Raw genomic sequence first — 16,535 nt, 5'->3', positions numbered from 1 at the left:
TTTCTTCCTTTTCCCCTCCCTTCCCTTTTCTCCCCCTTTCCCTTTTCTTTCCCTTTTCTTTCCCTTTCCTTCCCCTTTCCCTCCTCAGGGGCCGCGGGACAACTCCAGCCACCATCGAAGCAACCCGCGAACCGCCACGCGCTCCGCCGCACCCATGTGACACCCGCCGCGCTTCCCCATTGGCAGCCGGAGAGGCGCGTGACGGCCGCCGCACCCGGAAAAGGAAAGGAAGGGGGCGGTGGTGTGGTGAGGTTGGGTTGTGCTTGTGCGTGGCAAGGCAGCAGTGGGGTAAGAGGCTGATGGGCAGCGGCCGGTGAGGTAATCTCCCTCTTCTCTTCCTAGGGCGGCGGGGGGAAGCCCGATGTGCTTCCTGGCTGGGCAGGGGCGGCAGCCGCGTGGCGCCGCGCCGTTGGAATTGCCGCCGGGTGAGGCGGGGCCATGCTCAGCGCCGCATCGTTCCGGAGCTGCGCTCGTCCAGCCCAAGCGTGCGCTGGCAGCCGCGGGTAGCGCCCCGGGAAGCGTCGGGCCAGCCCGGGGCCTCCCCTCCTGCGGTGAGGCGGGCTGGGCGCGGTTACGGCGTCGGGGGAGCGCGGCGTAACGGGGATGGTGCTGGTGCTTTCCCCCCTGTCGGCGCGATTTGTAGCGGGGCCGAGGATACTGGCGCGGCCTGCGGGTCCCGGCGGCAGTGCTGGGATTTTTAAGCGTAGTTGTAGGCTTTATGGAAACCGAGAAGTTGTCTGCATTACGTTGTGTTTCGTGCTTCCCTAGGGAAGGGTGGAGGCATCCTTCAGATATGGTACGTGCGCAGCCTGAGTACCGGTTAATTCATAGTCTTGCTAGGAGTAAGCCAGGGAACAGGGCTTTGAGCAACCTGGTCTAGTGAAAGGTGTCCCTGCCTGTGGCAGGGGGGTTGGAGCTAGATGAGCTTTCAGCTCCCTTCCAACTCAAACCATTCTGTGATTATGGAATAAAATACACAAGTGTAGACACTTGTAAGCGTTTGGTCTGCAGCCGTGGTCTGCCTGCCTAATGAAAGGAGCTGTAGGATCGGCAGCAATGTTAAAACATGCAGACAACATAAACGCGTTATTTTTCTGGAGTGCTGAAAGCTCACCCTGCCAAAAACTCCGGGAAGTTCAGAGATGGAAGGTTGGGAATTTTGATTTTTTTTTAGGCGTGAACATACAATTTGTACAACCTATTCCTTGCTAAGAGAGAAATTATAAGGCTTGTTTTTACCACAAGGAAAGCCTATTGTAGAACTCAGTTGGCACACCCTTGAGGGTGTTCTCTCCTTGTTTAGCTTGTGTTAAGAGGACTGGCTCAGGCCAAACTAAACAAAGGTAAGCTCACACCTGGGGGGTGTTTATGGCCAGTGATTTCTCTGTGGTATGCAGCTTCATCTCCTGCTGCCTGAGGCCATGGCACCTGGGAAAAGGTGATGAATGTGTAAGATATTTAAATAGTTGTTTGCTTACTGCATTGATACCTTGAGTAGGGTTTGTTTTGGTTAATTGTAGGTTTCTTTTGTTTAAGCAAATTATGAATGTCTGTTACAGAGGAAAATGTGATCGGTTTTATGGAAACTGTTAAAATTTTCTTTTTTTAAAAAAATTTTTTTTTTTTGGTAGAAAGAAACTGTAATGGAGAGTACAGTGTCAGTCACTTTCCTTCTATCGTTTTCCATACTACTGTGTGAAGTTTATCATCATGGAGTGGAGATGGTTACTGTTGTGCATACGATGGAGAGAACTTTTCCAGAAAAGGCAGCTGGTGTTAATATTGATTTGGCAGGCTTAATACGAAAGTTTCACCTTCAAGAACTCTTTCATCGTTATGGAGAAAACAACTCGCTGTCAATTGATGGATTTAAAAAACTGCTCCAGAACATAGGTATAGATAAAATGAAAAGAATTAAAATAGAACATGAGCATGATCATGACCATGACCATGATCATCACCATCATAATCATGTGCTGTTGAGTAAAACCTCCGAGAAGACTGTTTGTCCAAACCACGAATTGGATGCTAACAAAGACTACAGGAACAGTCACTCAAAGGAACCTCATAAAATACAAAATGCAGAACATCAGCATAACTTTGTACGCAGCAAGAATGTGGGTAGTGAAAGAACGGCATCCTTCATCACTGCTACCACGGGTGGCCACTCTGAGTTACAGAATGTGCAACCTGGAGAAGTGAAGCCTGCTACTCGTTTAGGTCTGTCCAGTCCTAATACCATTAATGTCACAGGTGGCAGCAACTCAAGCTCACCTGTGAACAGCAAAGCAAATGAATCTCATGCTTCCCCGAAGGAACTGGAAAAAGGGAGTTACCTGTATTCTAAACTGAAAAACCAAAATACACAAGAGGTGAGGCTGATTGTCCTGTGTTCTTGAGAATCCAGATCCACTAGGAATGTTGTTATGGCTTATTATGGTGCTTACTATTTAACTGGGTGAGTGTTTTGTGGTGTAACAGTACTTGTAGCCAAACGCATGCAGACAACTTCCCTTGGAACTTAATGTTTTGAAGGAATGTTGTGTTATTCTCGTGAGCTCGGAGGAAAATATATATGCAATCTAATTTTTAATTTTTCTGAAAAATATGTAAATACATTAAATATAAATGTACACTTTTATATTGCTATGTATTATTTTTAAATACTACTAAATGTGAAAACACTTTGAATTTAAACCTGCTGTTCTGCCTTAAAGCCAGAATCTGTTGTCTTTCCCTAATGATGTGGTGAAAGTGGAAAATAATCTAGCTAAAATACTGTCATTCTTATCAGAGCTACTTCACAAATGCTAAATAACCCTATGGTGGATAGTGTAGAGTTGCAGGGAAGTAACAGGCACCTTCTTCTTTCGACTCTACCCTCCCCATCTTGTTTAAGACTGTATGTAGACCAACTGTGAAACAGATGGCTGCAAAATGTTAACTATTACTTTAAAATGTTAAAAATTGGTATTGCTAATAAGGTCTGTAGTGCTTTAAGCAGTTTTGTTACACTATCAGATCCTTCTCCATTAAATGCTTTCAAAAGCAAGTGTCTCTCTGGGGTCTTAATGTATGCAGCCATGACAGATAATTCATTGGGTGTTGTGTAGTTTATTGTAGGCACTGTATTCACAAGGTTACTGCATTCTGCACAGTCAGAGCAGCAGTACTCCTGTTATTTAAATGCAGCAAGACTGTAGGTCATACATTGGGAAACTTCACTGTAGGAAGCACATGCAGAACACATCCTGTACAAAACTTTCCGTGGTTGTCACTTCTATAAAAAGGGATTTAACCTTCTTACTACTTCTTTATATGGCGTCTAAAACTCGGTGGAAAGTGTTAGACTTTTGCTTGCACAGCAAAGCATCTGACCCCCTTGTTTTGAGGAGGAGTTATAATTATGCTCCATATACCAGGACTCCCAAACTAGCTTTCTGAATGGCGTGGAGGTATAGTTCTTCCTAAATTGCTTTGTTACCAGTGTTTAATTTCTGTTGATACAGCCGTTTTCATCTCGTGCATTTCAATTAAAATAGGATGTACAGGCCTCTTCAAATATATCAGGGTGTTTTGGTTCTGATTAATCTTTAACACATCTTTCCACAGTGCTCCAGTGCATCAAAATTGATGCAGTCCCATGGAATAGGCACTCAAGTATTGTTGACTGCTACAGAATTTAGTTACCTCTGTCCAGCTCTTATTAATCAGATTGATGGCAAATACTGCATAGTCCATGCAACTACTGAAAAAGCTGAAACTCCTCCAAAGAGTTACTCTCTGCAAATAGGTAGGTTGTGGGGTTTTTTGGTTTTTGTTTTTGTTTTCTTTATTATTTTTAACATGGAATAAAAGCTTACTGAAAACCCATTAATGTTGGTTATAATTTTGAGAAACGTGTTTCAGAGTTGAAAGGAGTTTGTCATTTTCTGTTAGCACTTGACCATGTGTACAGAGAAATCTTTGTGGTATACAAGTTGTTAACATCTGATTAATTGAATGGTCAGGAGTATTTGATAGCAGGAATGTCAAGCAAAAGATCTCATACAGCTGTTATTTATTCTTGTTACTTTTTTCTTTCAAACCAGCTTGGATCGGTGGCTTTATATCCATCTCCATCATCAGTTTTCTTTCTTTGCTGGGTGTTATATTGGTACCACTGATGAATAGAGTGTTTTTCAAATTTCTCCTAAGTTTTCTTGTGGCATTGGCTGTGGGGACTTTGAGTGGAGATGCTTTCTTACACCTCCTTCCTCATGTAAGTATTAATTACTGTTTCATTCATTATCTCTAAGCAGAGAATTTGTCACCTGTCTGTACTCCTTAGTGATAATTTTAATCCTTGTTAATTAATGTCTATTTGGTGGGTCACTTCTCAGCCTTGTAAAGTAGATTATTTGATGGAAAGGTTTCCCATTTGAAACTGTATTACTCATTTTGCGGTCCTTATAGTGTAAGAACTTCACGCATTATTCCTCTATCTATTTGCTGTTCTTAGTCGTATATGCTGCTAAATCACTCTTGTTCCTTGCATGCGAGGATTTTGCATGTGTTTAGTCACTTACTGTAATGCCTATTTTATTTTTCCAGTTTAGTGAACTTCATAGATACCAGATATTGCTCACTGTACATTTTAATGTGGAATAGATAATCCATTGTTTTCTGTTATCACCCACTTATCTTGATTGCTTATTCACTGCAATTTTTTGGTTAGAATAAAACATTGCTGAAATCCTAGGAAAACATTACTTGGTGGATTTTGAAGTTAAGTGTGGACAATGAAATTGGAATGTGATTGCTAAATTTCCACCTTTCTTTGGAGCTCTTAACCTGAAAGCTGGAGCTTTTTGTCAAAGATGAACAAAAAGGACTGCAGGTAGTTTGAGACCTGCATGTAATTCATTAGGTTCTTTTTTTACTTTTGCTGTGTGAGGCTGTGTAAATGTAAACATGAGTGGGGGAGGTGCCCCCACATTTTTTTTTTTATTGTGAACTTACCAGTAGCCAGTAAGGAGGGGAAGAATGTCAGTTCCTTTAGAGAAGGAAATTACTGCCAAGTCCTTCATACAGAAACTGTAAGCTGTCTTAGATGGGAAAGTAATTGGTGTGCTTGCTGTGACTAAGTACGTAAGATGCAGTTCCTTGATGGTGTCAGGAGTTTTTGTGGGGACAGTTGTACATCTTATATTGAGCAGAATGCATGTAGCTTCTGTAAGAGGGTGAATACCAGGCCTACTCTTGATCCCTGCAATGTTTTTCTATATCAGCAGACTTATTTGTGATCATTTGAGTTTGTATCCAGAGCATTTGCCCCATGAAAAGTGGCAATTCTGGACGTGACTTGGGGAAAAGAATGTGAAGAATATCTTGTGTTTCTTATGTTATCAGTTCTGTTGAATATAATGACTTACCCGTTTGGTTCTCCCCTCAGTCTCATGGCAACCATCACCATCACCACGAAAAAACTCTGCTTGAACAAAACAAAAGCTCTATGTTCAAACATCTTGCTTCTCAAAGTGTAGAGGAGAGTGCCAACTTGGATTCTACATGGAAGGGACTTACAGCACTTGGAGGCTTATATTTCATGTTTCTAGTGGAGCATTTGATCACTTTAATAAAGCAGTTTAAAGACAAGAAGAAAAAGGTACAGAAACTACTACTTGAAGCTATAGTGCATTGCATGATTTCTAAATACACTTACAAAAAAATCATTTATGAATACCATAGATCTCTGATTTAATAGTGATTGCTGACTTGATTAGTGTTGTAATTTCATTTATATTAGTGACACGCGTACTTTGTGTAATAACTTTTTGTGTGGTTCTGTTATGGAAGAGCTCTTGAGCTATTTCCTTAACCAGACATATAGTACAGGCTTGACACAAGAGTGAATTGTTTGAGCAAACATCCATTTACATCCTTTGTTTTAACAGTGGTTTTGGAAGTTCTAGTTCATTATTGACTTCTGACGTCTCAAGGCAATTGCACAACTACTTGAATCGTTTTTATTATTATTTTAATTCTCATACTGGATGAAGTAAGATGGACTCACAGTTATTGTACTGTTGTTGAGGGAGGCACTTGCACAAATAGGGTAAGGGTTGGCAGTAAGTGCATACATAAATGAGCATTCAACTACACTGCAGAAAGTGACTTCATTAGATAAGTGTTCCTTCTGAAAATACAGTCTGTCCAGCCTCTTGTTTCTTTCCCTTCTTTACCTCTCTTCACCCCCTGAAAAACAAAAAAAACAAACCCAAAAAACCAACAGAAACCAACCAAACAAAAAAAACCCAAAAAACCCAAAAAACAATGTAGCTTCTAGATTACTATGCTGGTTTCGGTTTGGTTTTTTTTTTTTTTATGTGGAAGGTAAATTATAACTGAATTTTGATAGATCATAAGTGCTGTTAACTTACCTATTATTGGTAATTGAGGTCTTTAAACTGTAGCCAGGAATAAACAATGATGTAAAAGCTGTCTCAATATAAAATGATACAGTGAAAGTTGGTGATATATTAAATTTTGCTTGAAGACAGTTAGTAAAGTCCGAACTACTTAGTTTAAAAATAGCTATTTTCTATGCTACCACAATGACTGATAATGTCTGGATTTATTATTAAATTAGTCACTAAGGTAGCAGTCTCAGAGCAGATGCCATGTAAGCTCTTGGACTTCGGTCATGGGAAGTTGTGTTGGTGTGGTTTGTACTGAAGCTAAGCTAACTGCGCGAGAGAGAGAGGATTGTTTTCCCTGTCTAGTTATATGTAATTGCCAGGAGAGGTTCCAAGCAGAGTTCCAAGCAAAGCGAATATTTTCAGGGTCCTCTCAGCCACTGGCAATAGACTTCCTGTTAGACTAAGTATGCCCTTCTAGATACGGAGTCACTGATCACAAATTGTTTCAATACAGACATCAGTGAGCAATGATTAGACATTTTAGTTGGTTTTCCTTCAGTGCATTAGAAGAAACCATACTGATGTTGCAATGGAAATGAGTAAGTGGAATAACTCTTACTCAGTATTTGAAGTATTCCACTTTTCAGATAAACCTATCTGTTTTATTCCTTTTTCAAAAATGTGGGATATTTATATGTGTGGCTTTTGTGGTTTTTTTCCCCATCCTATGGAGCCTTTTTCATCTTACTGTACTTAGCTGAGTTTCTGATGTTCCTCTTCTGTACTCTTTATATGGCTTCCATGTTGTCCTCTTTCTGTGCAGGCTGCATAAATGTTGTGAATATAATGTTGCACATGTATATCCTGAAAAATAAGTAAAATATTCATAACTACAGTATTTTCTTTTGAAATAAGAAAAAAAATGAAGATGATGGAGAAAATAAGAAGTTTTCAGCAAACGAAGAAAAGTTAGACACAGATGATCGTAAGTCTCAGTGACCTTGCACAGTTGTTGTTTTGTGGCAATGCCGTTTAAAAAACAGCTGATCCATGGCAGCTCATAGAGTTGCTTCTTACCATGGGTTGGGTCACTACCTACTTGAATTCTTTTTAATACAAGACCTGTCTGTGTGTTGCTATGTAAAGGACTAGTTCTATTTGCTGCTTCACTTTAGAAAGGATTGATAGGTTGGAAGTGGTGAATTCAAAATTTTGAAACCTTAAGCCTTTTAGTTTTGGATTTAATAGCAGAAGCTGAAGTCATTTCTGAAGCAGTTCCGGCTATGCCTGTTGCAAATACAGCTGTACCTGCTGGTACAGACTGTTAGATGTTATATATGTGTTCTATTATTTAGACTTCTGTATATCTTAAGTCTGGGTTTTGTTAGTTTGAGTATTTATGACTTGAATAGTCTAAAATCTTAGAGGTTACTTGAAGTATTTGGGACTGCAAATGATCATTTTCCCCAAAGTCATAGTGTGAGCCAAAACACCTCTCACTGGGTACTTGTTAGCTCTTGTGGCTTAAAGATGTGTTCAGTTTTTCAGAATAATCTTATAACTAAAGAAAGAGTTGTCAGTAGTGCAAGGCGGGGAAAAAAGTGTATTTGTTCACTTAATCGCAGGGAAAGAACTTAGCAACTTTTAGGAGTTAGTTAAAATAACTATCCTTAGTGTGTCACTCATGTTTATGTGAGGATGTTTCCTGGTCTGTGATGATGGCTTTATTTTTGGGTGTTTATTTTTAGGTGTTCGAACTTAAGCTCCTGTATTATGTCAGTTACAGGAGTTTCCAAAGTGATCTATAATGTAATCCTCTTTGGCATTCTTATTCTTCAGCTCTAAGATGAACAAATGGCATATGCTTTCCTGACAGCAGTTTGTCATTCTGACACAGTTAAGCTAACAGCCTTCATGCTGTGAAACTGAGACGTAGAGCCGTATGCTGTTGTGTTTAAATTGCACAGGGTTTGAGAGTAAAAGCTTTTTTACCTTTTTAGGAGGCATTTGTGGCCTCCTAAATGTAGGGCCTGCTTCAGTAGTAGGGATAAAAACTTAAGTTTTTCTTATTTTGAGCTATTGGGAATTATCTCAGAAATTTAATGAGGAAAAAAAAAAAAAAGCTGTGGAAACCTTTGTGGGGGGATGAGGAGGGAGAAGCTTCTCGTGTATCACAGAATGCTTTGGGTTGGAAGGGACCTAAAAGTTCATCTATTTCCAGCTAGTGGCTGGGACACCTTCCACTAGACCACATTGCATGAAGCCCCATCCAAGCTGGCCTTGAATATTTCCATGTCTCGGTTTCTAGACTTACTAGTTTTTTCTTTACTACATTGCTTAGTCAGCTTACTGTATCTTTGGTTCCTAGGTGATTTAAAAAATGCATAATATTTTACTCTGGGTTTTTGTAACAGGGCCTGAGGGCTACCTAGGGACAGACTCTCAAGATCCATCAACGTTCATTTCTCAGCAGCCAACTGTACAAGAAGAAGAAGAAGTGATGATAGCTCATTCTCATCAAGAAGAGGCTGAAAATGAATATGTGTCCAGGGGCTGTAGAAACAAATGTCATTCTCACTTACATGATACTCTGGGACAGACAGATCATCTTAGTCATCATCACCATGACTACCATCACATTCTCCATCACCATCATCATCAGAACCATCATCCCCACAGTCACAGTCAGCGCTACTCACGTGAAGAACTGAAGGATGCGGGGATAGCAACTCTGGCATGGATGGTGATTATGGGAGATGGACTACATAATTTTAGTGATGGCCTAGCAATTGGTAAGTGTGGGCTTGGATACTGCAGCTTTTTTGTATGCAAAGACATCAAAGTCTTCTTGCTGTTACTTGTCTCTTTATTAGGAACATAACTAATTAATGGTGGATCTTTGAAGCCTGAGCTAATACCTCATAGCAGCTGTGAATGAATAAGAAAAATCTCCAGTTTAACAACCTGTAGATCAGTGGCAGGTGAAACAAGTTATGTGCTTACAGCTGTGTTTCTTTAGGAAGACTATAAACTCTGCTGTATTTCCTACTTTTAGCAAAGTTAAAGCTAATGTTTTTCAAAACTAAAGCTAGGCTTATAAAAAGTATTTAGGACTTAGAGCTGACTTTATTTCAGTGTCTGTAAGTGCTCAGCAATTTTGAATTTTTTTTTTTTTTTGTGGGGGGGTAAGACAAGCTTGTCTTCTTAGTTACATAAAGTAACTCTGGTTTTTCCACTTTAGTCAGGCCACTAGTATCACTGGCTTCCTTTATTTCTTTCTCTTCCATCTTCACTTGTTACATAGCAAAGTCAGGTTCCATACTTTGCATGTGTGGCTTTGCCTATGATGGGCACTGGTTACACACAGAATCACAGAATGGTTTGGGTTGGAAAGGACCTTAAGATCATCTAGTTCCAACCCCCCTGCCATAGGCAGGGACACCTCCCATTTTTAGACCATGTTGCTCAAGGCCCTCTCCAGCCTGGCCTTGAACACTGCCAGGGGTGGGGCATTTACCACTTCTTTGGGCAGCCTGTTCCAGTTCCTCACCACCTTCACAGTAAAGAACTTCTTCCTTATATGTAACTTAAACTTCCCTGTTTGTTTTGATCCATCTCCCCTTGTCCATTGCTGCAGTCCTTGGATGGATAGATACTGGAACGCTGCTAGAGGTCTCCACTCAGCCTCCTCTTCTTCGGGCTGAACAGCCCCAATTTTCTCAGCCTGTCTTTGTACAGGAGGTGCTCAAACCTCCTTATCATCTGTACTTGATCCAGCAGCTCCATGGTCTTCTGTGTTGAGGGCACCAGAACTGTACACAGTACTCCAAGTTGAGTCTCACAAGAGCTGAATAGAGGGGCAAGATCACCTTCTTTGACCTGCTGGTCGACTCCTTTTGATGCAGCCCAGGATATGGTTGGCTTTTTGGCCTGTGAGTGTATCACATTTAAGTTTGCCCAGAGCACTGGTGAATAGGGAGGTGGGACCCTTCATCATGCTTTAGCCTGAAGATCAACCCGGTGGATTAGGCTACATATATGTGTGATTTTTTTTGTGCTGTGGTAGGTAGGTGTAAGTTCATTTTTACTGTAAAATGAATTTGCTCCAAGGCATAGTGTTCTCTAAAGTGCTTTTATGCTTTTGCATAGGAATCCAGTCACAGTCATATTTTCAGATCCTACTATCTGCTGAAGAGCAGCATTGCAGTTCTTGTGCTTGTACTAACCTTCAGAGAAGGTCTGTGCTGCTTTTTGTATTCTAAGAATGTGAGAGTAGGCCATTAATTAGTAGGACAGAAATTAGCTATTATCTGTCAGAAATTGAATCATGGAGGAGATACCAATAAAGTCATTATATGTTGCCTTTATGCAGATTTTTTTGATTAAGAGGGTCTATATCAATTAGAGTGTAGCATAAGTAGATTGCTTCAGATGCTCAGTGTGCTGTTCTGTCTCAAAACAGGCTCAGTCTCTTGGAAAAAAAATTTGTCTTTTAAAATGTTGTACTCAAAATCTTGATCTTAAAATTGAGATGTTTGGGTTTTTGGTTTGATTTTTTTCTTTTAATTTATATCAGTATAAACTAGTACAAATTTTTTTTAATATACATAAGTATAAACTAAATTATTTTACATCTAAACAGACTTTTTTATTAATGTCCCTGTTTTTTCCCCTTGCATGTTGTAGTTCAGTCTTTTTTGAAAATGCTTCAATGAAAATATTTCTTTATCACAAAAATAACTTTGAATATTATGTTTTGGGTTTCTGGGTGGGAAGTCAGGTTTGAAAATTCCCTTCTTTTTTCTAAGAGAGCTAGACTACAGGTATGTTAAATTGAAATGCTAAAGTAAGTTATAGAAAACTAAGTCAAATCAGTAATCTTCAGTTCTTAACGTTAGTCTTTCATAACCTTGACTTTAGTATGTAAGACTAATCTTTACCAGTATTGGATTCATTTCTAGCTTGTATCGCATACTGAGGTCAGTCCATCAGTATCAGTCTTTCTGTAACTTTTATTGTAGAAACAAGTTCATTCTTGTTTGAGGAGAAACCCCAGTAATAATTTTCTCTCACAGCAGTATTTGCAGTTGTTCAGACTCAGTCAAAGTAAAATGTGAAAAGAGACTTTCTGATTTAATCTTATTTCTGATGAAAGTTGCAGCATGAAATGTAAATTTCCTGGCTGATCAGTAGTGAAAATGTGGTGGGAGGAGGAGGATGATTTGCATACAAATGACACATGGTCAATTACCTCCTAGCATTAGGTAGATATGGGAAGGAGCTATGACTTTATACTTATGAAGGCAAAAGTATGAGGAGGGGTAACAAAGGCTTATTGAGCAAGTGTGAACTACAGCTTTTAGATGTCCTGCTGTGTAGCTTGTTCAGGCTAATGGAAATGGGTTTTCTTCAGTTCTGGATATGCTCACAACATCAAAATGATCTGAAAATGCCAATACTACTTGTGTAGTGTTTTGCCTATATTTAAATGAAGATGTGAATGCTCCTGTGAAGATAGCTTTAGCAGTTCACTAATTTCATGTGATTTGTTATCCATAACTTCCCTCAGGTTTTTTTTTTTTTCTCAAATATCTTGTGCTAATCATGTAGGAATAAGATTTAAAAGTGCTTATTTCTCTATTAAAGCATGGAATGGTTGCATCTGACTAATTTGTCAGAAACTGTCTTCTGTGATTCAGACTTTTCTGTGTAGCTTCAAGAAATAACTAAACTGCAGAACACTACCCTTACATATATATTTTTTTCTTCGGCTTTTTTTTGAGAGAACTGATGTCTTAAAAGTGTATTTTAAGACACTATTAAATCAGTTTCTCAAGAGGGGATAATACCAGATATATATTTCAGCTTGTCAGTGTTTCAAGACATCTTTTTAGCAGTGAAAAAATGGCTATTCCTGTTGTTTTAGGTTACCTGGGGACAGAGGGTTCTCCCTGTTGCCAGGCTTCACTCTTTTCAAATTTTACCATTTCAGGTGGTCGCGTTTCCTTTTCGAGTGCTGCTTTGGTCCTGCTTTCCTCTTTAGTCTGAGACTCTCAGCTCTGTAGAACCCCTTCTAAACACTGTCTCAATACCCTGTTCATTATCCCTCATCCAGAGATGCCTGTATCTCCTTCAGTGCTGCTGTTATTACTGCATGGAGGAGCACCAGTCATTTCTTCCAGATGAAACCTGGATAGCAGTGTAAACCCCCAGGATTTACGTCTGGATAGAGACTACTGGACTACTTGTGGGTGGTGAGCTCAGCAAATTGAGGGGATTGTCTGCTGTGGTCTTACTGCCATTGTAACTCTTCCTCTGTGAGCAGTACTAGTGGGTCCCATGTGTGCCAGCTGTGTATGCCATGGCCTTGAGCCTCGTTGCTTATTGGTAGCACCCTGTTTGCTGGCATGCTCCTGGTACTGGATGAAGAGGAAGCTGGACACAGTTCTGCTTCACCCCTTGGTGAGGCCCTCCATGCAGCTGGTGACCTCCTGTGCTATGTATGAGATGTAGCTCAGCTCTTCACCCCTACTGTGTGCTGCTTCCTCCTGAGAAAAATAGCAAGCAACAGGAGTGGAGAAAACAAGAAAAATTACTTGGACTACTTTTAAGGGTTTCTTGTGTGGGCTTTTTTCCTCCATTCCAAGTATGATAGTTCACTTACGTGCAAGCTGCCTAGAATTCACAATCTTTCACTCCTGATTTCATATGACTATGTAGTCTCTCTTGCTGTTGGCTTCCCTTTTTCTGGTGCCTGACTCTTAAAGGCAGTTGAGCTGCTACCTTCTCTTTGTTTTGTTAAAAAAAAAAAAAAGTGTCTTTTCTGACAGTATTTCCATTTATTGCCTTTTTTTTTTTGGGGGGGGGAGGGTTGTGATATTAAAAGGTATTGGGCTTAGGTGAGAAATAAGATAATGAAATTTGCTTTAGATTCTGAAGGAGGATTTTGAAACTTATGTATCCTAAACAACAGCTGTTTAGCTGAATTTTAAATGCTTCCATAAGTATAAATAAAATTTGAGTGAAATTAATATGTCCTAATCTGATACAAGCAAATGCAGCAATGCTTTGGCACTTGATGTCTAAATGTGCAGTAATGTTCTTACTGTTTTCTCCCCCCTTGTGTCTTTATAGGAGCAGCCTTTACTGAAGGGTTGTCTAGTGGTTTAAGCACTTCTGTGGCTGTGTTTTGCCATGAATTACCTCATGAGCTAGGTAAGACCCCAGTGTTTCCGTATGCTGCAGGTATAGGTACTCAAAGGTGTAGTTTGGAGAATTTTAAGTGACTTTATTCTGTGGCACAGTAAAATTTGATCAGAAAACTTTGTGTGTCAGATTGTCTACTCAAGGGTACTTTTAAGAAATAAAGCAGTCTTTAAGTTAATTTAATCTTCCTTTAAAAAAAAAAAAAAAAATCTAAGTTCAGCTACTCTGTCTGAATTTTCTTTCCCCCAGTAATTACTGATTTTATGAATGGGGGAAAAAAAAAGGCAGATAGCAGTGTAAAAATAGCTTGGTAATCTTGTAAGAGAACTCATGAATACTCCAGTAGTTACATGTGGATGAAAACTTTGTTTTGTCCCTGTTGTAGGAGATTTTGCTGTACTTCTAAAAGCTGGTATGACTGTCAAGCAAGCTGTGCTTTATAATGCTCTGTCAGCTATGCTGGCCTACCTTGGGATGGCGACTGGGATTCTCATTGGTCATTATGCAGACAATGTTTCCATGTGGATATTTGCACTTACGGCTGGCTTGTTCATGTATGTGGCTCTTGTGGATATGGTAAGTGGCTAGACCTACTTGAATTGTATATAACACAGTTTAAGAATTAATGCTAATTACATTTTGAGCTCAAATTCTTCCATCTCTTTTCCCCTCAATTAATTTTTTTATGCACTTGAAGATGCTGATTAGTACGCAGCATAAGTGCTCAGTTACATGTTCAGGTGGATGATTGCTTTTGTTTAGTTTACTGTAGGTACAGAGATTTTCTCTCTCAGTTGTTAAACAGAAGCAGTTAACAGCAGAAGTAGAGTAAAAGAATTGCTTCTGACAGTGGCTAGTATAGGAGGTAGTCAGTAAGAAAGCAAGTGGCACACTATCTGCACCACTAAATATGCTTCAACTTTTGCATTAAACTATTATTGCTTATTGGCATAAAGACAGAATTGTATTAAAAACTATACCTCAGAAGTATGTTTGTACAGAAGTACAAAGTACTTGGTAGATACTCATAAAAGCTTAACTTTTGTCTTAAGAATAGAATTCTTTGTGTGGCTTGATTAAATCAGTTGGTAAATAGTCATATCCTGAGTAAATGGCTGGCTTAGGACATCAGCATAATTACCGTGAAAACAGTAATTGGAACATTACAGATTCTCTGTCTCTAAATATGAGAGTAGCCTCTGATAATATTCTTCATGTTGAGTGACACTTAATTCAAGGAGTAATAGTGATGTAATCAACAGGAAAGACTAGAGGAGTGAGGCTCTGCTACCTCATGCCTCACGGCTGAAGAACTGAGTTTGAAGTAACTGTTTATTTTGAAAGCATTTAACACTTTATTGTTTGTTTAGGTACCTGAAATGCTCCACAATGATGCCAGTGATCATGGATGTAGCCGCTGGGGATACTTCCTGTTACAGAATGCTGGGATTCTATTGGGTTTTGGGATAATGCTGCTTATCTCCGTATTTGAACATAAGATTGTTTTCAGCATAAACTTGTAATCCTGTTTGTCAGGAAGAGAGCTTGATGTTAAATTATAAGTGGTAGGGTTTTTTTTCTATTCAGTTCCCTAGTGGAGAGGTACAGTTGATATAGACTAGATATTTTTATTGGTGTGCTGTTGTTCTCCCTTCTCCCCTGATAGAAACAAACACTGTACGGTTGGGGTTTTGTTTGTTTGTTTGTGGTTTGCTTTGTTTTTGGGTTGTTTGTTGTTTTGTTTTTGGTTTTGGTTTTTTTTTGTTTTTTTTTTTTTTTTTTAATTTAGGATTTAGCATTGCATGCGGTACTGTGGAAAGCTGTACTAAGTAAAACATGCTGAAGGTGCCAAAGCTATTAAAGGAGTATTGGCTGCAGGGTTAAGGTTTGTGTTATGGTTCGGCTTTTAGTAAATTTATTTACTGTATGTAATTAACTTTTTTACTTCAGGGTTTTGTTGGTTTAAAGTAGTAAAATGACAGTAGTTTTTATTTTAGCACAATCAAAATTAGTGGACACAGAGTGAGCAGCGTAAAACGAGATGTAATGTGTAGTGTGTGTTTATATTGGCAGAAACTTATTTCTTCTGCATCCACCTAGTTTACAGGGAGTGGCAGATGAGTCAACTCCATCCTTTTTGCGGTGGTTCTTCTCTCAGTCGCTTGTGAGTTTTGTGTCTCATTCAAGCTGGTTTCTACTCCAGACGAAATGCTTACTTGTTCCGTCCCTTCTGATCAGTTATTAGACCATGAAAGCATAGCTCTGGCTCCAGTATATGTGAATTCCATCAAAAAGACTTAAAAGTAGTGCCGTATCCCACTTAATGCTCCCTGAAATGGCAAAGGTATATTAAATTCTGATATCAAGGGGAGGAGTGCTACAGGCTGAGACAGACCGTGATTTTCTACAACAGCTTCCTTAACTAAAGCATTGATTTAGTTTGGGAAATAGCTTGAGCAGAGTAGGAGAGCTGATGATTTCAGTGTGATTGCACACAAACCTGTGCCTGCGAAACAGTTACGGTCTTTGCAACAACTAAAGCTGAGAAATCCAAAATAGCAAAATTGCTTTGGGAACATATATAGGGAAGCAGCATGTTAATAGTAAGCGTATACGTAAGTATATAGTTCAAGCTTAATGTTTTAATTACCCTGAAAGTAAGGGAAGGAGAAGGATTAAAAAGGCAATGGCAAAATAAATTCTGCATTTGCAGAGAGTATTGCCATGGTACAGTAGCCCTCTGCTTATGTTTCTGTAGGATCTCCTTGATCACCCATCCAGTGTTCTTTTTACTCTTATAGCAATAGTATTCTAATGTTTCTGAGCATAAATTAGTAGTAGCTGTGAGTACGATGAAAATGGATAGGTCTATATATCTACCCATTGCTTTTCTATCTTCTATGCTATTAAACTGTTACTTTGTTTGAA

At 39.4% G+C, this 16,535-nt stretch overlaps 1 protein-coding gene across 2 annotated transcripts; it reads left to right on the top strand.

Moving 5' to 3' along the window:
* The first annotated feature begins 240 nt into the window (after nucleotides 1-240).
* Nucleotides 241-16,134, top strand: SLC39A6 (solute carrier family 39 member 6). Of its 2 annotated transcripts, none has more exons than XM_080610641.1 (10): nucleotides 241-318; nucleotides 1,632-2,372; nucleotides 3,613-3,793; nucleotides 4,092-4,261; nucleotides 5,435-5,647; nucleotides 7,317-7,386; nucleotides 8,816-9,193; nucleotides 13,536-13,616; nucleotides 13,993-14,183; nucleotides 14,978-16,134. In XM_080610641.1, exons 2-10 carry the CDS (start codon nucleotides 1,644-1,646, stop codon nucleotides 15,128-15,130), a joined length of 2,166 nt encoding a protein of 721 aa, XP_080466767.1. In that variant the 5' UTR covers nucleotides 241-318; nucleotides 1,632-1,643; the 3' UTR covers nucleotides 15,131-16,134. The 2 variants fall into 2 exon arrangements, with proteins under 2 accessions (XP_080466767.1, XP_080466768.1); XM_080610642.1 differs by lacking the exon at nucleotides 241-318 and having other exon boundaries at nucleotides 1,389-2,372; nucleotides 13,993-14,019; nucleotides 14,116-14,183.
* The last annotated feature ends 401 nt before the right edge of the window (nucleotides 16,135-16,535 follow it).

This window comes from Psittacula echo, assembly GCF_963264785.1.
Source record: "Psittacula echo genome assembly, chromosome: 2".
NCBI classification, from domain to species: Eukaryota; Metazoa; Chordata; class Aves; order Psittaciformes; family Psittacidae; genus Psittacula; species Psittacula echo.
This window is presented reverse-complemented; position numbering and strand designations above follow the sequence as displayed.